Source organism: Octopus bimaculoides, chromosome 22 (assembly GCF_046866305.1).
Source record: "Octopus bimaculoides isolate indiv1 chromosome 22, ASM4686630v1, whole genome shotgun sequence".
Lineage (NCBI taxonomy): Eukaryota > Metazoa > Mollusca > Cephalopoda > Octopoda > Octopodidae > Octopus > Octopus bimaculoides.
Genome location: NC_142949.1, coordinates 8,967,574 through 8,992,573, shown reverse-complemented (window position 1 = coordinate 8,992,573; position 25,000 = coordinate 8,967,574). Strand labels below are relative to the sequence as shown.

The window sequence follows — 25,000 nt, the reverse complement described above, 5'->3', positions numbered from 1 at the left end:
AATGAAAAGTGGAAGAGGGAGACAAAGCGGCGAAGGAAAAAAATATTTCTCTCACCAAGACAGCGTCTAACAAAAAAAAAAAAAAGGAACGAACAAGTGGAAGAGGGAGACAAAGCGTATTAGGAAAGAAAATGTAGCTAAGGAAGACAGAGTAAAATGCATTTGTTTTCTTAAACATGAGATATAGTTTCAAATATAAGATGTTTTTGAAAGACACTATATTCTATACTAAGATTATATATACTTTCTCACGTTCATCTTTCTCCCCCCCTCTCACTCTCACACATACGCACATATACTACTTTGGGAGCGAAAGAGTTTTGTTTATATTTCGCAACTATGAAACAAAAACGTATGTAACAATTTGTCAGTCACCCCACCCCCAACCCGTTTTTCGGACCACAAAAAGGGTTTGGTAATTTTTCAGATTAACACCCGCACGATTTCCACTAGGGTGTTACGGTTAGGATCAGGATTAGGGTTAGGGTTACGGTTTTAGGGTCAGAGTTAGGGTTAGGGTTTAGGGTTAGGGTTTAGGGTTAGGGTTACAGTTAACATAGAAGGGACAGGCTCCTTATTTTTTGGTTAAGGTTGTTGGTAAGCTTTCCTAAGTTACTCCAATCCAGATCCCCAATGCAAACCTTCAGATCAACCTTCTCCTATGCAGATCTCTAATGCAACATTTAAAAAAAGAGTCAATAAGTGAAAATAACCAATAAACTGATTCCTTATGGGATTTCCCAATCAAATTGCCAGCAAACCATTTTCAGCCAAACCAATTTCAACGGATTTCGCTCAAATCTGATGTCGATGTTACTTATTTTGGTTTGAAATAAAGGACTTAATCATTTAATAATCCTAGCTTAATCCCGAGCAGCGCTGGGTTATACTGCTAGTATATATATATATATATATATATATATATATATATATATATATATATATATATATATATATATATATATATATATATATGTGCCGTAGTAGTTCATAAAATATGAATCATGTGATGAATAATGGCACAATCCAGACTAGTCTCTATCCTGACCTCTCTTTTAATATTATACTGACATTCAACTCGTGTCGTGAGTTTGGAGGACAGATATCATTCGTCTGATAGCTGACAAGCAAAACTGACGGGTCCACATTGATACAGCACTAGGTCTATTCAGCCTTAGCATCATCGCGCAAGCGATGTCGATTCACGCAAATTCACCTATTGTTTCAACTCTTAAATTTACTTTTACTAATATTGCTACACATACTGATACTAACACAGATTACCAAATACTATAATAATAAATCTAACAGCATCAATAAAAAGGTAAGTGATCAAATAACACTTTCAGGCAGGATTTCGCTTCATAATTTCCGGTGGAGCAAAATAATCTTTCAAGCTGTTTAAAATAGAATAATGTAAATTATATAAACCAAAGACTAAAGTTACTTACAATTACAATATATTATAATTGTAATAAGTATTGTAGTAGAAATTATTAATAAAATTGGGCTTGATTAGATTATGACTTGGCTGTTTCAAGTTTGATGCAAGTATTGTCGCCAAAATTCCGGATCTGCAACGGATGCAAATGTTGCTCCAGATTACGCAAATTTAGTTATGATATATTTGGAAGTTATATAAATTCAGAAATCGCTACGAAAGTACTGCAGTGCTTTCTATTCGTATATTAATTAGACGAGGAAAAGATTTCTAGACAATCGTTTTATTCTTTACTATGAACGAATGCAAAATTGAAATAATTCATATTGTTATCGTAATGTGATAAAATAAATTCGATTCAAAATAGAATATAATTAAGAGAATTTATTATTTTTAGCTATTTTGTTAATGATATTGAGCAGCCGAACTGAGATGGTAGCTTATTACAGACCCAGGGGTAGGTAGTGTTAACTAAGCTTTAGTTTATGTAACCCGAAGCACACAGGACCATATTTCTGTTGAATAAGCCAAAAGAATATACACAATGTGATATGCTATGCTACTTGAAGATCTTAAGGATTTACTCATAGACAGACGTTAATCTCCATCATTAATAGATGATCTGAAACAACGAGTCAAGAAAATCGTTTTTCTGGTACAAATACAAATAAACTAAAGTAAATAGAATTGAAAATCATATGAAGGTCAAGATTTCCGTTTTATACATTATTTTCAAGACAGAGAATTGTTTTACATATCTCATTTAGGATGTGCAGAGAAATAGACAGGACAAAACTTAATGGCCGTAACAAAAGAAACACCACGTAGAATGCAGATTTGATTTCCCGGTTACAAACAAATAATTATTAGTTGAAATGTGCTGAGAATCATGAACCAAATTTGAAATTTATTTCTTTAGGTCAAAATAGTGGCGATAATTGAAACACAGTCAATCAATAAGTGTGACGTTGAAATTCTGGATATATATATTTATATACCAAGTCTTTAACAAATTCGAGAAAATACACTGAGTAAAAGTTAAAAGAAAAGAAAGAATTGACTTGTGGTACTTGTTTCGGATCTGCATGTTGTGAGTTCAAGTCCTGTCAAATTCTTTAGCTTTATCGTTTTATCCTTTTTCCCCATGCTTTCCTTGCCTTCTCCCTTAATGAGAAACCGTAATAATATTTTTTTATCTCCTCTATATTTACAGTATCAGGACTAAAAGAACAGCTAGATGTTCAAAAGAAACATGTGGGGGTCACAGACTATATCGACGCTATCGATGCTGTGCAGGTTTCGTATGTCTATGTGGCACACACCACTGCTATTGTAATTCACAAAATATGCTTCATGTGGATAATAACATTATACGCCCAACTGCAATCACTTTTCTGATTTTTCTTGTAAATTTACCATCTTATTGACGTTCTGCTCTGGTGAATTTCGTGGATAAATTTCATACGTCAGAGAAAATCAATGAGAAAATCCAAGAGAAAAAAAAACAACTGAAGACAAACAAAGCAAAAAAAAACAGACAAACAACAAAAATATACTCAACTGCAACAAGAACATCAACAAATGTTGTAGTTGTCATTGATATTGCAACACCCCCTCCACTCCCTCTTCCTCCTGCTCTTCCTCCTCCTCCTGCTCTTCCTCCTGCTCTTCCTCCTCCTCCTGCTCTTCCTCCTGCTCTTCCTCCTCCTCCTGCTCTTCCTCCTCCTCCTGCTCTTCCTGCTCTTCCTCCTCTTCCTGCTCCTCCTGCTCCTCCTGCTCTTCCTCCTCCTGCTCGTCCTCCTCCTCCTGCTCTTCCTCCTCTTGCTCTTCCTCCTCCTCCTGCTCTTCCTCCTGCTTTCCCTCCCCCTCCCCCTCCTCCTCTACGTTGTCATTGTCGTCGTCCTCGTCCTCGACGTTCTGTTTCTCCTCCTGGTCCACGTCGTCGTCGTCATCATCCTCGTCCTTCCCCCTTCTGGTCGTCGCCGTCCTCCTACTCCCCTCTACTACTACTACTACTACTACTACTACTACTACTACTACTACTACTACTACTACTACTTTCTCTCAATTTTGAAATCTAATCAATCGTCAAATCTTTTGATAATAGAAAGCTATGAATAAACATCATGAAACAGTGAAATATAAAATATTAACGAGCAGAAGTTTGATTTTGTAATTTATCCTGGAAAGAAATTCACGTTTGTTGCTCCAAGAACGGAAATGGTAAAAGAAGAGACAATCTGTAAACCATAACTTACAACTAACAAACCTAAATTAGTAGGACGATCGTATCTAATATCGACTATATTTATGCTATTAACCCGTCAAATTTTAATGAATTCTAATTAAATAAATTGATTAAAGCATCACAAATACTCAGTGCTTCGTTTTTCGCTGTGTTCTTTGTTTTATTGAACGGTAACAAAATCTCAGTGCTTCGTTCTTCGCTGTGTTCTTTGTTTTATTGAACGGTAACAAAATCTCAGTGCTTCGTTCTTCGCTGTGCTCTTTGTTTTATTGAACGGTAACAAAATCTCAGTGCTTCGTTCTTCGCTGTGCTCTTTGTTTTATTGAACGGTAACAAAATCTCAGTGCTTCGTTCTTCGCTGTGCTCTTTGTTTTATTGAACGGTAACAAAATCTCAGTGCTTCGTTCTTCACTGTGGTGTTCGCCTTTAAGTTATGGATATGGTTGGTAAGAATTCACATTGCAGTGTCACACTATATTATTGTCAAAAGAGAGAGAGAGGAAGAAAGAGAGTTAAGAATAAAAATGCGTGCGGTAAAGCAGTAGAAGATGGAGGGGGAGGGAGCGATGGGCCACACACCCCGTAATTAATGATGTGCTCAGTCGCATCCCGCGGTGATGAGTGAGATGACGTAGCTGCAGAGAATGGCCAACGACACTTGTTGCAGCTGCCAAACCACATCCCGGGTGGCAACAGGTCTGATGATGATTTTTCAGTAATTCCTTGCAAGTTGGGCGACCACGAAGTCTCGCGAATTTTCTTCACTGAGGTTGCAAAATTGTAGAAAAAATGTCAAATAATGACACACACACACACACACATGTATATATATATATATATACACACACACACACACACACACACACACACACACACACACACACACACACACACACACATATATATATATGGGAGAATGTACAAAAAAACAACAACAGACGAGGACAAGTGGTGTAAAAAACGAAAGGATGTATTAGTATGACGCTCGGGAATACGGAAAGTCTTTGACGTTTCGAGCTACGCTCTTCAACAGAAAGAATACGGAGACAAGGAGAAAAACACGGAGAAAAAAAAATTGAATAGTGTTCAGTCAACGGTCAATCAGGTATAGGAGTGGCTGTGTGGTAAGTAGCTTGCTTACCAGCCACATGGTTCCGGGTTCAGTCCCACTGCGCGGCACCTTTGGCAAGTGTCTTCTACTATAGCCTCGGGCCGACCAAAGTCTTGTGAGTGGATTTGGTAGACGGAAACTGAAAGAATCCCGTCGTATATATATATGTTTATGTGTATGTGTTTGTCCCCCCCCCCACCATCGCTTGACAATCGTGTGAACGTATGTATAATGCCAGTGTATGCATGTGTATGCGTGTTCTTGGGAGCCCGCTTGTAAGTGTTGTGTGTGAACAGGCGTGTTTGTATGTGAAAATCTGTGGGTGTATATTATGTGTTTGTGCGCGATAGACACATGACTGGTCTTAGACATTCTTGAAGGTTTCTCGCCACGTCTGTGTTTTAGTATCAATACTGATAATGCAATATTCTTTTGCAGCTGTTACACATATATTCAACCGTACCCCAATAAGCCGGTCGGGCTTAAGTTTTTAAGCATCACTATAAATAATTCCATTTGTAGGAAAAACTACCGTACTCACACACACACACACACACACACACACACACACACACACACACACACACACACACACACACACACACACACACACACACATATATATATATAAATATATAGTTTTAGGGAAAATAACCAAGGTTCATGAACTCATCGGTGAAGATCCACTGTCACATATAGAAAAATTGATAATTAAAAGCACAATAAATGAGTATAATATAATACAAAGTAAATATCATAAGATAAAGAGAATAATATAAAGATAATAATAATAATATTATCTTTATTTTATGATATTTACTTTATTTTATATTATACTTATTTATTGTGCTTTTAATTATCAATTTTTCTATATGTGACAGTGAATTTTCATCGATGAGTTCATAGACCTTAGTTCTTTTCTTCCCTAATACTATATATTTATATATATTTTATACTGTGAAACTTAATTTAATTTTAATTTTTAATAAATTGATTTTAATTCAGTTTTTACCTGTAATTTTGGATTTTATCCCTAATATTATTATTATTATTATTATTATTATTATTATTATTATTATTATTATTATTATTATTATTATTATTATTATTATCATTATGATATATATATATATATATATATATATATATATATATATATATATATATATATATATATATATAGAGTGATTGAAAAGTAACTCCCTTTTTTAAAAGCTTTCCTCTCATGGATATGAGAGGAAAGCTTTCAGTATGGGGTTTTATTTCAAAATTCAATACGGGTTTCGGATGTCGCCACCCGCTTCTTGAGTCGCCTAACAATTGCGTAAAATGATTTCATACAGAAGTCTTGTGGAATGGAAGACATAACGTTTCGCATTCACCCTTCAAGTTCTTCCCAAGTCTTTGGTTTGGTACAGTAGGCTTATTCCTTTATACCATTGATATCTTCGAAACATGTGTCGGAAGTAAAAGAATTTGAATAACACCTGTGTTTAACTCCATTTATTTATTTATATATATTATACAAAATATTTCACGTAAACCCGGAGTTTCTACCTTTAAAAACAAGGAATTACACCACTCTTTTTACTTGTGTGATTTTTTGCTACCCAGGTAACTATTTATCTATTTTTTCCGTGTTAATTGTTAACAAGGGAAAAATACACACTTCTCTCTCTCTCTCTCTCTCTCTCTCTCTCTCTCTCTCTCTCTCTCTCTCTCTCTCTCTCTCTCTCTCTATATATATATATATATATATATATATATATATATATATATATATATATTTAATTATATGTATTTCTTCTATCTTAATGAATAAAAATTCTTCGGATAGAATAAATGGGTTAATAGAAACCAATGTAGCAAAGAACACAAAATAACTGTGGTGTAGTTCCTGTTTTTAAGGCAGGAACTCCTTGAAATTTTGGGTATTTGAGTATATTTAAAAATTTATATATATATATGTATTCGGCCACATCATGACAAACTGAAAAAAACATAGTAGCCATTTTATGAAGCAGGTGATTATTTTCAACATATAAAATGCAGCACGAGGACCTTGTACGACCGCGTTTTTCTCTTATATCGAAGACAACAGCTTGAAGTGTGTTTTGTTTTTTTATTATATTTCAAAATTACAGTTATGTACACAACAAGGGTATTTAACCTATTTAACTAGTAAACTGCCATATAACTACGCACATAAATATGTACAAGTATATTTATATCTACGTCTATGTACGTATACATACTGACATACATATATACACGCCCACACACGGTCTAACACATGGTCACACACAGATGTATACGTATATATTTTTATACATACGTACGTCCATCGATTCCTCCATCCCTCCCTCCCTCCATCCATCCATCCATCCATCCACACACACACACACATACACACACACACACACACACACACACATATGTATGTAAAATTCGATTAGCGGTCATCTTTGTCTCATGAAGAGATGGTGTCATTCAAAGATATTTAGATACATTATTGCAGACACGATATAAGTAGCATCAGTTAGATTAAACTGAGTAATCATTATCAGATTTCTTGGTTCTTGTGCAAGGGAAGTCAACAGACCGCTCAAATTTCAATGGGAGAATATAAGGAGTAGGTAATGTTTAAGCTATTAACTCTTGGTTGCGTGTGGATACGTAAAAAGCGATACAGAGTGTGAAGTGTTGATGATGTTAGTGCTGGTGATTGAATGGACTTTTATTTAATATTTGTATTTGATTGGATGGTATTTTTAGGTCGAGAATACGAGAAGTTCGTTGTGGGATTACCTTGATGGTAATCTTATGGAAGACCTAAAATACAAGGTGGTGGCTGGTTGACTGAATCAATACCTCACCGGACAAAGTGATTTGCTGTACTTCGTTCGACATTACGCTCTGAGTTGAATCACCAACGAGGTCGACTTTGGATTCCATTCGTATGGGGTCGAAGAAAAAAAAGGTACCAATCGAGTATTGTGATCGATGAAACAGTACCAGTAGTGTACAAGGTTTACTGTGAGCAAGTAATCCCCTTCTCCAAAATTTCAGGCCTTGAGCCTGAATCGAATCGATTATTCGTCGTTGTGTTATCTATACTGTAGCTTATGGAAATTCATGATGGAAATAATTTAAGATTTAAAAAGTGCATGACATGTCTTCAATTGCTTTCTTTCTTATATTTCATATCATTTTTTTTTAGTTGCGCGATGAGAGTTGCACTCCTCTACATTGGCGTACTCATTTCATGCACCTCGTCGCAGAAGCAAGGTAAATATTCACCACTACCATCACTTCATAGTATTGGGTTGTCCGGAAAGTTCGTGCCGATTTTCCAAAAAATTTTCTCACTCAACTCATGTGGTACCCAAACATCGTCGCGATTTGTGTACCCAAGCTTTACGACGGATTTTGATAGGTTGAGGCTTTCTGCCAATTCTCGGGTTGTGTAATGTGAGTTATTCTCAATTAATGGCTGGATTTGGTCATCATCCGTAGTGGATGGTCTGCCTGATCGCTCTTTATCAATAAGGCTACAATCTCCAGCTCGGAACCTTGCGAACCACTTCCGTACAGCTCTTTCGGATAAAGAGACATCAACGTAAACCGCGCATATTTCTTTGGTTGCTTGTGAGGCATTTTTCCCTTTCCGGAAAAAGAAAAGCATCAAGTGCCGAAAATGAACTTTATCTTCCATTTTAAAGGGTTACAGAATTAACACAGGTTATAGGAACATAAACCTTCTTCCACGAAAAGATAGCTTAAACTGTGCTCTAAATGGAGGTGCAGTCAAATCCTATTTTATGGACTCAAAACCATGTTCTAAAATAAGTCGAAAGGTAAGCTACTATAAATCGGAACGAACTTTCCGGACAACCCAATAATTCTAGCGGTAATGAGACAAGAGGAGATATAGATAGATAGATAGATAGAGAGAGAGAGAGAGAGAGAGAGAGAGAGAGAGAGGAGAGAGAGAGAGAGAGAGAGAGAGAGAGAGAAGCGTGGAGAGTCAAATGATGAGAAATTACTCTCATCAAATTTTCATGGACTTCGCAACTGTGGCCAGAAGCCACCAAAGACAAATTAATTTGCAAGAAATCGGAAAACATAAGGAGATATTAAGAAGGGACGGGCACAATGTGAAGGTGTCCCCACCCCAATAAGCAATGCAAGGCGAGGAGAAAATAATTATTTACAGAACACTTTCTTGAGGTAGGAGAAAATAATTATTTACAGAACACTTTCTTGAGGTAATAACGCTTATCAACAATATGATTTAGGCACGTGATGTTGATAATCCACACAATTGGGGAAACATCGATGGCCATCTCCCCTGAATTGGATTTGCGGCGAGTTTTCTCTCCTGTCTATAATTTTTAGATGTTTTAATAACCGGCGCTTTGAACAAGTCATCTCCTCCGCACCAAATCACTGCCTACCGGCAAACAGTCGTTGCTTTTCTCTTTAATAGTATGTATTATTGATAATGTTTACAACACTATCACTGCTTCTAATTCATATTTGAATTCATCGATTACACATACTTAATCTATGTGCGCTGCTTATTTGCCAGAAGGATTCGATTTAGCGGAGTGAGGAAGACTCTCTCAAGGCACCGGGTATTAAAACATTTGAAACTCATAGACAGACGAGGCAATTCTCTCCAAAATCCATTCAGAAGCGATGGACATCGATACTTCGCCATTTTGTCGCTTATCAACATTACGTATCGGAATCGAATTGGAGGCGAACTGAATCGCTAGTCCATAAGAAACAAATAATGTAATAAAAAAATTGCTGGTATGCCACGAAGATGCATACGTAGGAATAAATTTAAATATGAATTAGAAGCAGTGCTAGTCCTGTAGGTATTATCAGTCAAGCATGCACAATTTACATACCATGCTTGTTTATTGGTAGGCTGCGAAGTAGCGCAGTGGTGATGACACCCTGAAAACACCAAGTTTTAAAAGACATGAAAGTCATCGACAGGGGAGAGGACTCGTTGGGGCATACCAGCAGATGATCGATACACTACTTGTATATAGTTATGGACTGGCGATTCAGTTCGGTTCCAATTCAGTTCGGGTACGTGATGTTGATAAGCCACAACATGGCGAAACATCGATGTCCATCGCTCCTGAATCCTTCATAATCTCCAGACTTACCTTCAACAGACTATTGTATATATCACCACCTTGGGATTTTCACTTCCCACAAAGAAAGTTTGCAAAACAAAAGGAGGAATAACCATATTTGAATGATTTATACCTTCAAAAGACAATGTTGTTTTCAAAAACGGAATAAATACTCTCTCAGGTTGATAGAAAAGTCGTTGAAGCTAATGGGGCCTAATTTGAATAATAAATAATGATTACAAATCGTTGTTGCTTATTCGGTTCTGAGTGACCATTTCATATAGAACAACCAACTATATACATATATGTATACCTATTTTATACATACACTTACATATACGCATGCACACACGTGCACACATTATACTCTTGTTATTTAAATACCCACCGAGAGCAGTTGATGTCGTTTGTATATTTCTATACACAAGAAAATATATTCGAAATCCTTGGAAGTTTTTATACCTTTCAATTCTTGGATATTTTATTATATAATTTCCAGATCGCAATATGTCTGGTGGTAGGTCAGAAACAGATTACGTTCACATGGATGGAAGGTAAGAATTATATTTTGACAATTATTTGAGAATGGCATCATCAATGAGATAAATACTATAATCCTTTTCTTAAACTCTTTTGTTTTTTTGCTTTCCCATAATTGTATTAGGCTTATCTTGTAAAGTGTGTCTTGTACTTTGTGAAACAGAAGCAAAATAAAATATATTAGACTCACTGTCTGAAATATTGACTGAATGAGAGACACAGCAAAAATGCATTTAAAAAAAAATTTACAACACAGGAATTTTCTATAAAGAATATATTTAAAATCTATTTAATCAAATAAATACGCGTATGAAATGTAGAAGTAATTTATCTGACATAGATGTTTGAAGGAGGCCATAAAGCTGTAAAAACGCAGGCACTGATAAACAAAGCCTTATTCGCCAACTGACAATTTATATAGAAATGCTAATAAAGCAAAGATATGTCTTTCACCCTATTATGCTTTCGTCTATGTCTTGGTCTAATAGGTGCGGCGAAGAACTGTAGTTAGTGTGGTTACTAGTGTTAGTGCTACCAAAATCAGTCATTTGCTCTCTTCGGATCACATCAACTTTTATACCAAATCCAAGAGTCATTTGCAGCGCTGTTATCACGTTTGAATTTGAATAATATTCCAGAGTAAATTCAAATAGTGATGGATTGTTAAGATTGGTAAACTTGGAAAATGAAATCAGACATGGAAAGATTGAATGAAATAGAAACAGATTTTATTGAGGAAAGCAGACGAGAGAAAGTGAAAAGATTTAGAATATTAAAATGAAAATACTGACCCGAGAAGAATATATGTCGGATCAGGATAATCTTGGAAAATAAATTTACTTCAAAATTTAAAATGCAGGCTGGTAACTCACTAATAGTTTCGACAGCAACTTACACAACTTCACACTTATCGATTCCCAATGGAGAATTTGTGTTCTTTCGTTATTCTGTTTAAATTTACAGGGACTAGAATTCTTTATCTCTTTCCTTAGTTGGCCTTGTTTGGTCTTTAACGTTAATTTATTGTTATTTGATTGTGATTTTGATTGTGATTTTCGTTCATCTTTTGCCAGTCCTACTCTTGTCCTGTTTTTCATTCACCGGCTTCGGCGTTATGTAGTTGAATATAGTTTTCACATCCTGTATATTATAATTTTTTCCTGTAACAGTTTATAGATATAAGGTGTGTAAAATGGTATATAAGTGTTCCTGTTGTTTTTGATTATTGATTATATAATCGCAATTTGTTTTAATAAGCTATGACCCGTATAGCTGGTGTTGTTATTTCTTAATTGCATCTGCAGACATAAAATAAAACGCCACAGCTGTTGAGTGGTAATTCCCAGAAGTGGAAGTAATCTACATGGTAACATGTTATCTTGGAGGGAAAACCGATGAATCATTATTGTACTGAAAATTGATCCATTCAAAATTAGTTATATACTTCAAATACACTCGTTTGGAAATATTAGCTCTATCTAATATCAATATCGAAGTAAACTTGGAAGTGAAGAACAAACTACATATAGTGACGAAAGATGTCAGACAAATGACATATAGGCGCAGGAGTGGCTCTGTGGTAGCTTGCTTACAAACCACATGGTTCCGGGTTCAGTCCCACTGCGTGGCACCTTGGGCAAGTATCTTCTACAATAGCCTCGGGCCGACCAAAGCTTTGTAAGTGGATTTAGTAGACGGAAACTGAAAGAAGCCCGTCGTATATATGTATGTTTGTGTATATGTTTGTGTCTAGGTTTGTCCCTCCAACATCACTTGACAACCGATGTTGGTGTGTTTACGTTCTTTGTAACATAGCGGTTCGGCAAAAGAGACCGAAAGAATAAGTACTAGGCTTACAAAGTCCTGGGGTAGATCTGTTCGACTAAAGGCGGTGATCCAGCATGGCCGCAGTCAAATGACTGAAACAAGTAAAAGAGTATATTGCTAAAGCTAATTCATATTTTTCGGGATTATACTCGCTGTGCAACATAATTGTCTACTTGCAAAATGCAACATGATTGCACAGTAGTGGAAACGATGTTACAAATAGCAAAATAATTTCTAATCTTAACTTCAAAGCAATCGAAATATCCGATGCCACTACAGATGCTGTGGCAAGTTTGGAAGCAATAACATGTCAACGCCAAATTTAGAAAAAAAAAAAAAAAAAAAAAAAAAAAATCAGGAAATAATCTCACAGGAAAAAAAGCCCCCCCCCCACATTTTAGAGAGAACGTATATTAGAGGATGTAAATATAGTGCAGCTACAACATTCCTGGTGTATTAGGATTGTCCAAATTTCTAATTACGATTATTTATGTATTTTTCTGTTTTGTCTTTTTACAGAAGCAGATATAAGAGAACGAGTATGTGCGAGACCTGGCAGATTGAATGTAGCCCCAACAAGGACAGTCCATATAATGTTTGCTGTAAAGGTTATTCTTGTGTATGTAACCTCTTATGGCGTGACTGTTTATGCGCACACTCAGGTTCAAGAGCAAAGATTGTAATACATTATTATATATGTTTATATATTATTTCGTTAGCTTATTGTTTTTATGTGTAGTATGAACCTGTTCTTTCTAAGTGGTTGGAGATTATTCTAATTCACATAAAAAATAATAAAATAATTAAATTACAAAGTGAAGACACAAGAATACGTTTACCTTCATTCGACATTTGTTGGTATATAAACGTTTGTTGCGTAAATCGTAATAAATAGGTTCGCACATAAAGATTCGTCGTGTAATTCATATATATATATATATATATATATATATATATATATATATATATATATATATATATATATATATATATATATATATATATATATATATATATGCGTTGTAGCATGCACGAAACAAAGATTCTTCTTTGAATGCAGCGCTCGTTCAACGAACAATATGATTTTGTGAAAAAGAGAAAATAAATTTTCGGGACACAGGCATAGGCAAATCCATCCATCCATCCATCCATCCATCCATCCATCCATCCATCCATCCATCCATACATACATACATACAGACAGACAGACATACATATATATATACAGACATACATACATGCATACATACATATGGATATATGTGCATGCGTGTGTGAGTTTGAAGAGATATATCATCCGGGCGGATACCGTGGTGACTCTCAGTTATGTTCCAGGTTACGGTTAACCGCATCGATTAGTATTTAACGTCAATTTCTACTTTTAGCTTTTGTTCACGCTGTAAATTCTTCCGATGGTTGATTCCATGTCCGCTTTACTGGACGGTTATGTGGTTTGGAGTGAATTTTAGCAGCATTTATAACGATATAGTACCTGAAGACTTGTTCATCCTCAAAATTAATTTCATCCTGTTTTGTAATTTCATACATTATATTTTTATGGTAATTATGACCTACATATGTTTCCACTGCACAGATTTTGGATGCTGCTTCTTCAGGTGTTTGTTAGATAGGGTTCAGTAGGAGGTGATTATGGATTGATTTGAAACTGAAATCTGATCTGTTCTTAGGTTTCCGCAGTTGACCTCACATTAACACCATTTGCTGTCCGAAGTCAGGGTTTCATGTAATTATGTCAATGCAGGTCTCTCTGTGTATTGTAGTAGATGGGTAAGCTGTAGCCATGTTTTCAAGTGTAGAGCTTGTAGTATAATGTTTTTAGTTGTTAATACATTCATTTCTTTTGCTGTGTTGTTTATGTTTTGCTGTATACATTGGATAGAATATATTAAGAAGCGCAATGAATTATTTGAGTTCAGAATATGTTTTTCTACCCATCCTTTCACACTCAACTGTGGGTGGGGCATTGAGTTATCTAGAACTTACTTTAAATTTCTTTTTCTTGTCTTTATGTAAGCATTTTAAGGCCTGTTCAAGTTTAGTATTAAGTAATTTGTTTCTCGATGTAAATATTTGGTATTATCCTTTTATACATATGTCACCATTCCCCCTCACCCCTTGCCCTATATGGTTTAGCTGTACTGATTAATTCCCACTCCGTTTTATAGCTATGATTCTTGTCTTTAATTGACTAGATTAGTTTGCTTAGGCTCGTGCCATTCATCTTTTTTCTATCTCAAAATGAATTAAAGTGATTAGCCAGCCTTCTCTTGAAGTTATGAGAGTTGACCCCTGTATAGAAATACGTCGTTTACCGGTATATACGCCAAATGTTCATCTAACGCTTTGTTATAGTATTTCTCGTTTAGCTTAAATATCTTCTCAATAGCCGACAGTCTCATTATGCGGGTGGAAATGTTTGTAACTTGGGTTGGGCACTTGGGGTGATTGCTTTGTAGTGAATGTATTTAAGGTCTTCATTAGGTTTGTGGTATACTTCGAATAGGCCGGTGTTTAGGTCTAGTGTAACATCTAAGAGGTTGACTGCGGTGTGTTCCACCTCTGTTGAGATGGAAAGTGCTATACCTTTGAAGAACTTACATAATTTTTTCCTATATCTTTCCATTTCTACATTGGAAGGGTTATTCAAGGTGAATAATGCATCACCCCTGTATACACTTTCCCCTACTTTTGGAAGTTCCTTGTTTGTGCGAAATAAATATATATTCCTATTAGATCAGTTACTTGTGTCAAGTTCCTTAATACCATTGTTATGTCGAACATAACCGGACTATCCTTTCTCATCCAGTATTTTCATTCAAATTCTATAATAGACATTCTGGCAGTTAATACTACGTGTAATTCCTCCGTGGTTGACTCGAAGATTTTCAATGCAAATATGTGCTTTGATACAGTGTGAATGACAACTAATAAAAGGCATAAATGTTAAACATCAACTGATGCGGTTAGCCGTGACATGGAACATAGCTGACAGCGACCACAGTAGCCGTCCGGATGATATATCCCTCCAAACTAACATTAATGATAATACTCGATTTTCAACGAGCGACAAAGGCAGAATACCAAAATATGGAGATCAACACTGGCAGCACCAAAAGACATTCCATGACCAACCAATCTTCGACTCGCGGACACTGCTCTAACTCCATTCCGTGTATATGAAGGTTTTATTTTCTGATGAATGAAATAAAAACCAACATATTCCTGATATTCCAATGATATAATTTCGCATCTACATTCAACAGCTTATTGGATTATAGTTTACTTTATATTCGAAGATAATAGCAGTACATCAGACAATAGAGATGTGTGGAGACGGTGATCTTCATCGCTATTCCAATAAATGATGAATATATAAGCGTAGGAGTGGCTGTGTGGCAAGAAGCTTGCTTCATAACCAAATGGTTCAAGGTTCAGTTCCACTGCGTGGCAGCTTTGACAAGTGTCTTACTATAGCTTCGGGCCGACCAAACCGTTGTGAGTGCATTTGGAACACGGAAACTGAGAGAAGCTCGTCGTATATATATGTATGTATATATATATATATATATATATATATATATATATATATATATATATATATATATATATATATATATATATATATATATATACATATACATATATATATATATATATGTATGTGTGTGTCTTTGTCTGTGTGTCCTTGTGTCTATGTCCCACCATCATCACTTGACAACTGATGTTGGTGTGTCTACGTCCTGTAACTTAGCTGTGCGGCAAAAGAGAACAATAGAATAGGTACTAGGCTTACAAAGAATAAGTACTGGGGCCGATTTCTTCGACAGAAAAAATACTTTAAGGCGGTGCTCGAGCATTGCTGCAGTTAAATGAACGGAAACACATAAAAAGAATATATATATATATATATATATATATATATATATATATATATATATATAAACATATGCCCCCCCCACCCAAATTCCAGGTTTTTCCACTCTACCTATATTCAGCGAATACCACAGATGAAGTGCAGATCAACAACGAAAATACTTTCATACAAAAGTACAAACCAAGACTTAACAAACTTTAAACAGAATACATACACAAATCACTATTCACACACAAAACTCATTCTGCCACTTAACATGAGGAACCTACACAGCTAACAACCTAAATTTTAGCCACTACATACAAACGTCTTCTGTCCACTCTCCCACCAGACACATTAAATTTGTTTTGCCTTGATTGTAAATAAACATGTTCACTCAACCTTGTCGGCCTTCTTTTTTGGCGCAAATATATTGTCACGTGACACTAACGTACGGAAGTAGCGGGAGGCGTACAAAATGTTATAAACTTAATTACGTGTCCATTCTCTATAAACGTTTGACAGAAAACATTTAGGGTAGTGACTGTTAGGACATGTTCAGTCCACAGTATCAGCCTTAAATCACGACCCCACACATTATCAATTGATACTAACACACAGACGTGGCGGGAAACCTTCAAGAATGTCTAAGACCAGTCATGTGTCTATCGCGCACAAACACATAATATACACGCACAGATTTTCACATACAGACACGCCTGTTCACACACAACACTTACAAGCGGGCTCCCAAGCACACGCATACACATGCATACACTGGCATCATACATACGTTCGCACGTGCTTGCACGTGTACACGCGCACACGCACAGACACACGCACACACACACATACACACACATATAAAATCACTGTTGTCTCCCTTGCTACTTTTCCAACTTTTCCTTGCGTTCATAACTATATCTATATCAGTGTTTTTTATGGTAACAAATGGCTTACTAAATTCAAGTGCCTTTTGAAGCAAGCTTTTGGAGATCAAGATGTAAAACTCCAAATTGATAAATTTGAAATTCGATTTATCTTCTGTTTTCTTAAGCCATTCCATAGTTGCTCTACTACATATCTATAGATTAAGATTTGTGTATGCTCTGATGAGTCGTATGATATTATTTAACATGGATTTACTAATAATTCCCATTTCATTTTATGTGGGATTTATTAACCTACAGCTAGGGTTTTGCATGAATTTATGTTTATGGTCTTTCTGGATTAATAAGGTATTTTGTGGGGCATCTTCTATTTTAAACCCCTATAGCACTTGAATTTACGAAGTTATTGTCCCTGCATTAGACTCAAGACATAGAGCGTTGATGGTGATATCCTTGTAACTGTAATCCAGAAAATTCAGGATGGAAAAGCAGCTGGAAAAATCTTGATTGTTGGATATCGTACAGGAAGCTAAGCTTCTACCGACCATATTTGATCAACCTGTAACAGCGAGCTATCAATAGGAACAGTAGCATACAACACTGGTTAGTTCTAGCAGAGACAAAACTGATCCCCAAATGCAGAATCACCCACATGACAAAAAACTACCTGCCAGTTTCATGTCAGAACTTAACGTATAAAATTTATACAGCATGCTTAAACCTCTTCTTCCAAGGCCATTGTGAAAGTATTAGGTTGTCCGGAAAGTTCGTGCCGATTTATAGTAGCTTGCCTTTCGACTTATTTGCCCTGAAACCACCTCAATTCTGGGAAGAGGGTATTTTCAAGTTAAAGGTAAGATGGAGACGCACTGTGCAACAAAATGGTTCATATTTGGTTGTTTAAAAATGTAATGGCAAGTATTTATTGACCTTTTTCTTTCCTTTAAAAATCGGCACGAACTTTCAGACAGCCCAATAATAACATCATTACAGCAGAACAAACAACTGGGAATAAGTGAGTCTGGGGATGTGCCGAACAATTGTTAATAAACAAAACTGTAATGGCAGAGGTGCGGGAGCATAGAAGCAACCTAGTCTCAATGTGGCTGGACTACAAGAAAGCCTTTGACTCTTTTCTCCACTCATGGATGCTAGAAGCCCTTCAACTTGCTAATGTTCCACTGAGCATAGTCAAAGCCATAGCTGACCTGACTTCATCGTGGGCCACCATCTTAAAATTAAACACAAGGAATGAATGTATTATCACTGATAAAATAAAGTATCCCAGAGGCATTTACCAAGGGGACTGCCTCTCTGTGATGTTGTTTATATTTTCTGTAAATCTCATGGCATTCATGTTAAGGAAGTCTGAAGGATATCTCACTGATTCACAAGGAAACAGAAATACCAAAATTACACACCGCTTCTTTGTGGATGACTTGAAACTATATGCAAAGGATATGCACGAAATGGAAAAGGAGCCATGACCCGGTTACATTCTCAAAGGATATAGAGTTGGAGTTTGATCAAGATAAATGTTGCTATATGATTGTAAAAAGAGGGAAAACTGTAAATCAGACTAGCAACATCTGCATTAACGACTTAACTGTTTCCTCTATATCTGATGAGGAATTTTACAAGTATCTAGGGGTGGATGAAAACATATGTTACAATGACAGCTGTAACAAATCACGCGTCACTAAAGAATATTACAGCCGAATAAAGAAACTTTGGACTTCAGAACTCTCTGCATTCAATAGAACTGCGGCCCACAATGTGTTTGCAGTGCCAGTACTCATACCAACATTTGGGCTGCTTGATTGGACGCTTGATGCGATCCGAGCCATTCATGTGAAAATCCAGAAGATACTAACAAACACACATAATTTCCACATAAACAGTGGCGTAGACCGCCGCTACTAAAACGAAAACAAGGCGGCGGAGACTTAACATCGATTCAAACTGCCTTTGAATGTCTTATCATATCCCTTCAGCAACATCTTTTAACTACCAAGTGTTAAAGTGCATCCCTAGACCAAGTTTGCATACATGAGGCTGATAACATTATATGACTTGGAAGGCAGCTCCTTGAGCAGCATTCCTTGTCCAAAGAAGTCGCTCGGCTCTACCGCAACATATCAGATGAATGGATGAGCCTATAATTTTTGCCACAAAGGCAGCTTGTGGGAGGGGATTAAGTCGACTACACCAACCCCCAGTGTGTAACTGGTACTTATTTAACCATGGCTACGAATAAATGAAAGGCAAAGTCGACCTCGGCGGAATAACTACATCAATAATAATAACAACAGTGACAATACACGTATCAGAGTGTCACTAACGCTGTATGTTCTTATTCGTTTCCGGCCACATCATGGCTAACTGAAAAAGCACTGCAGGCAGTATGTGAAACCGGTGTTTGTCGGCATAAGAAATGCAACACATGGCCTTTGCATTGCCGTGTTTCTCTCTTATATCGAGGACCACAGCTTGAAGTATGTTTTTTTTTTATTACATTTCAACTTTACAGTTATACACACAATAAGGACGTTTGATCTATGTAGCATATAAACTGTCATATACCTACACACATAAATACGTAGAAATATATTTATGTATATATCTATGTATACATACTCACATACGTACACAAACATACATACATACATACATACATACACAAGCACACACAAACACACTCAGAGAAATACAGACACACACACACGCACACACACACACACACACACACACACACACACACACACACACACACACACACACACACACACACACACACACACACACATATATATATATATATATATATATATATATATATATGTGTGCGTGTGTGTATGTATGCATGTATGTATGTATGTTTGTGTGCAGACACGGTATAAGTATCATCACCTTGGTTAATCTGTGTAATTATTATCAAATAGCTTGGTTCTTGTACAACAGAAATATAGAGACCACTCAAATAATAATTGGAGAATATAAGAAATAGGTAATGTTTAAACTATGAACTTTTGGTTGTGAGTTGATATGTAAAAGCGGGTTGAATGGACATTTATTTATATGGTTGTTATTGGTTGGATGGTATTTTTAGGTTGAGAGTAGAAGTTTTCTGAGAGTTGCGTTTGCTTTTGAGGTAATTTTGTGGAAGACCTAACAAACACCCTAACAAACACTAATGTGGCTGGCTGGCCGAATCGTTAGCTCAGCGGGCGAAGTACTTTACAGTACTTTGTCCGTCATTACGCTCTGAATAATATCACCACCGAGATCGAATTTGGGCTTCACCCTTACGGGATCGAAGTAAAGAAGTACCAGCAATGTACAGGGGTGGATGTAAGCAAATAGTCCTCTTACCCAAAATTTCAGGCCTTGTGTATCAATCGAAACGATTATTCACCGATGATGTCATCTATATTGTAGCTTAAGGATGTTCTTTTCGCTTTTATGATTGAAACAATTTAAGATTTAAAAAGTTAGGTAAAAGTGCATGACATTCTTCAGTTGCTTTCTTTCTTATATTCCATATCATTAGTTGCGCGATGAGAAGAACTCTTGCACTCCTCTACATCGGCGTACTCATTTCATGCGCCTCGTCGCAGAAGCAAGGTAAATATTCACCACTACCATCACTTCATAGTAATCTCAGAGGCGATGAAAGAAGAGAAGAAAGAGAGAGTGAGAGAGAGAAGGGGAGATTAAGAGAAGCGGGGTGAGTCATTGTTTTTTATGTAGTCAAATGGCGCGAGATTACTCTCTTCAGCAGCATTTTCTATCTTCCATAATATTTTCATGAGGCCCATGCTATTCTTGTGTTCATCTGTATCATACAATAATATGCATTATCGCTCATTTATGAAGTGGTATGGAAAGGTCCCCGGACTAGTTAAAAGGGGCGACAACAGATGGCAGCAAACAGTTGGGCCAGTTACTGACCTTCATTAGGCAGTGTACCGAGAGACATCGTTGTATTTACTCCGCAAGTTTAGAAATTTGTGTTTATGTGATCACGTGTATGCTGTAATCTGCGATATTTGTCGTAGACATGAAGTTGGAACAAAGAGCCAACGTGAAATTTTGCGTTAAACTTGGAAAGTCTACTACACAGACATTGAACATGCTTCGGCAAGCTTACGTTGAAGAGGCAATGGGTCGTACGCAATGATTCGTGAGGTACGGGTGCTTCAAAAGCGTAAGAACACCCTTCGAAGACGCAGACCGATCTGGAAGACTTGTCACAAGAATCGTAAAGAACTACCTTAATTTCAACACTTCAGATGTAACCCAGGAATAGTTGTCAAACGCGTCTTCATTAGATTATATAATTTGGATATGAAACTAGAATGAATCCATTTATAAAAATATATGCAAGTAATGACCGAGTTAAGAAATCCCAGGCCTTTTGGCTTTGCATAATTATTTCAGACGATCTAAGACTTGCTTCGTTCTTTAAACTGTGAATGCGTATGAAAATGCAAATTACGCAGACAAGAAAGATATAGAGAGGCCACAATACCATTAAATAGTTTTCACATTATTCGTACATAGTTTATGGAATGACGATCCAGTTCGGCTCCTAATCCTGGTCAGTTACGTAATGTTGATAAACCATAAAGATGCCGAAACATCGATGTCCATCGTTCCTGAATCCTGCATAATCTTCAGAGCTATCCCCAATAAACTAGCGTATATATCACCACTTTGAGAACTCGGTAACAGCTCTGGTTATTCAAATATCCGCTGAGACTAGTTGGGTCATTTGTATATTTCTATACACAAGAAAACATACTCGAAATCTTTGGATGTTTATATACTTTAAAGTTCTAGGATGTCTTATATCATTTCCAGATTGCAGAATGTCCGATGCTAGGCCAGAAACAGATTATGATCGTTTCGATGGAAGGTAAGAATTATATATTGACAATTGTTTGCGAATGGCATCAGTAATAGTGAAATAATTATGATAATTCTTTTATTTTTTTTCTATGTGTGTTTGTCTCAGAGAATGTCATAGTAACTATCTAAAATATTTTCTGAATCAGTGAAAGTGGAAAATGTTTTGTAAAATTGTTGTGGAAGGATTCCAATCATCCCACTTGTGACTGAAAATGGACTGAGCCATTGTTATAAATTAAAGATCTGTGAGCGATTGGCAGTTCAGGTTGGTAAGCAGTTCACTGTGAGCCACGAAAGAGAGCGTTGCGTCTTATGTAATAGTAGTAATAGTGCATCGTGTAAATACTTCCTTTCTCCAATGCTTCGTTATATTATATATCCAATACAAGGATATAAAGGTTGTGATGAGTTGTTCGAAGATGTTTAAAATTATTTTAGTACGAAAACATCGTTTCAACAGAGAGAACTTATTGGTTTTCGTGGTGCAATTGCAACAGCAACAGCAGCAAATGCAACAGCAACTACAGCAGCAGCAACAACAGTTACAACAGCAATTACAGCAGCAGCAGCAGCAACTACAACAGCAACAACAAGAACACCAACAGTTTCAGGAATTAATGTTGAAGAAGTCTGAAAATACTTCAGATTCGTACCCGCGAGACAGCGTAGCAAATTCGACTGAAGAATTCATTTATAAACCAGAAGAAGGAATTACCTTCTCTGCATATTTACGAAGATACGAAGAATTCTTCAAAGAAGAGCGTGAAAGTTGGTCCGACAAGAAAAAAGTACAAGTAATTTTAAGAATGTTATGTCCTACTGAACGGGAAAATATAGTAAATATATTCTAGCGAAGAAACCAGGTGAAATTTGTTTCGGGGAAACAATTAATGTTGAAGTGCTTAATCTTTATTCAAGGGCTTACTGCAAACAAAGATGCAGATATACGTTCCCGGATATTAAAAGAATTAAAACAGGACCAAAAATTAAAACTGCAGGCAATAGCAGAAGAATGTCAAAGGATAATAAATCTATGACATGACGTAAATAAAACTGAAGGGAAGGATTGCTCTCAGATTCAACCATCTCAGACAAAATACGAACGAGCCTAAAAGAAAATTTGTCTATGTAAAAATGAATAACACAAACGTAAAGTTAGAACTGGATACAGTTTGCGACATCTCAATAGTTAACACAGATACTTGATAAAGATCGGGTGATCTAGATTAATCGAAACTTCGAAAATCGTCCGCGGCGTTTCAGGAAAAAAGTTATATTTTAAGGGCGAATTGATAGGTAGCATTACGTTACGCGAAAAAAATCCTTAAAAGCTAAGGTTTTTGTGTTAAATAATATCACAAATATATTCGGAACTGACTGGATGGAATTATTTAAACCATAGGACCTCCCCATAAATCATTTCTGCAAAAATGTGAATGATTTTTCCTACAGTAGAAATAAGTCATGAGACGAATTAATAAAAAAATTTAAAATATTTTTCCTGAAGTTCTGACTGATAAATTAGGTCTCTGCACCAAAATGAAGGCGCAGTTTCAACGAAAAGAAAACGCCATGCCAGTTTTTAAACAAAACCGAATTGTAGCGATCGCAACGTTAGAACAGATAAAGTTAGAGTTACAGAGACTATAAAAAATTGGAGTTATCAAAACTGGGGAATATAGTCAATAACCATCACCAACTGCGTACGCTAAGAAAAAACAATAATAAAAGCAGAGTGTGTGCTGATTTTCCCACTGGTTTGAACGAATGTCTTAAAACGTGCTACTATCTGCTACCTGCCCCGGAGGATATTCTTGTGAAATTAAATGGTGGCAAGATATTGTCTAAATTCGATCTCTCTGACGCGTACCTATAAATCAGAGTAGAGGATGAATGCTCTAAATACTTAACAATTAACACACATAAAGGGCTGTATAAATTCAACAGGTTACCATTTGGCTTATAAGTAGCACCAGCGATTTTTCAACAGATTATGTATGCAATGTTTGTGGACTGTGAATTCGCAATTCCATATCAGGTGATATTCTCATTAAAAGCAAATCCAGAGATCAACACGTAGAGCTCGTAAAATGTGTATTCGAAAAAATTAGGGATTACTACTTTATTTTAAGTGACGAAATGTGTGAATTTTGTTTACCGAAAGTGAGATATTTAGAACAAATCATTGACAGAAATGGACGTCGACCAGACCCGTGGAGGGCAGACGCAATTAAAAATATGTCCTAACCGACAAATATATCAACGTTACAAGCAGTTTTAGGATTGGTAAATTATTACCAAAATTATATTCCAAATATGCATAAGGTGAGAGTTCCACTAAATAATCTGCTGAAAAAAGATATGAAATGGAATTGACAGGAAAATTGTCAAAAGTCATTTGACGAAAAAAAAAAAAAAAATACTCACATCTGATTTGTCGTATGCACACTTTGATCTTGCAGCGGAGAATATTGTAGCTTCAGACGCTTCTGAGTATGGCATAAGAGCAGTAGTGCTACACCAATACAAAGATAGTAACATGAAGGTGATGCACATTATTCACATTATTTACATTTGACGGATACTTGTCCTCATCTTGTTTGTTGTTAACGCAACATTTCGGCTGATATACCCTCCAGCCTTCATCAGGTGTCTTGGGGAAATTTCGAACCTGGGTTCTCATTCCTAAGGTATTTTTCGATGTTATTATTATTATTATTATTATTATTATTATTATTATTATTATTATTATTATTATTCGAACCCGGAATCTTGGGGCTAGTAGCCCGCGCTCTTAAGACCTACGCCATATGTCAATGGGCATAGCCGTTGAATGATAATTCCAGAAGTGGAAGTAATCTAAAAGGTAACATGTTTGCTTGGAGGGCGAACTGATGAATCATTATTGTACTGAAAATTGATCCATTCAAAATCAGTTACATACTTCACATACACTCGTTCGGAAATATTCGTTCTATCTAATATCAATATCGAAGTAAACT

The 25,000-nt window shown here is 36.2% G+C and overlaps 1 protein-coding gene across 3 annotated transcripts in view; it reads left to right on the top strand.

The window, feature by feature from the left end:
- Positions 1-7,214: 7,214 nt before the first annotated feature.
- The window catches only part of LOC128250515 (uncharacterized), an 18,509-nt gene continuing 723 nt past the window's right edge, over positions 7,215-25,000 (top strand). Inside the window, exons 1-6 of one of the 3 annotated variants that reach the window (XM_089339665.1) lie at positions 7,215-7,432; positions 8,021-8,088; positions 10,456-10,510; positions 12,843-13,002; positions 20,638-20,711; positions 21,951-22,005. In XM_089339665.1, the coding sequence (XP_089195791.1) occupies positions 7,416-7,432; positions 8,021-8,088; positions 10,456-10,510; positions 12,843-13,002; positions 20,638-20,711; positions 21,951-21,972 (396 nt within the window). In that variant the 5' untranslated portion in view covers positions 7,215-7,415 and the 3' untranslated portion in view covers positions 21,973-22,005. Of the gene's footprint in view, positions 7,437-8,020; positions 8,089-10,455; positions 10,511-12,842; positions 13,003-19,960; positions 20,095-20,637; positions 20,712-21,950; positions 22,006-25,000 lie in introns of those variants that run through there. The other 2 variants (XM_089339666.1, XM_052975676.2) reach the window with 2 other exon arrangements.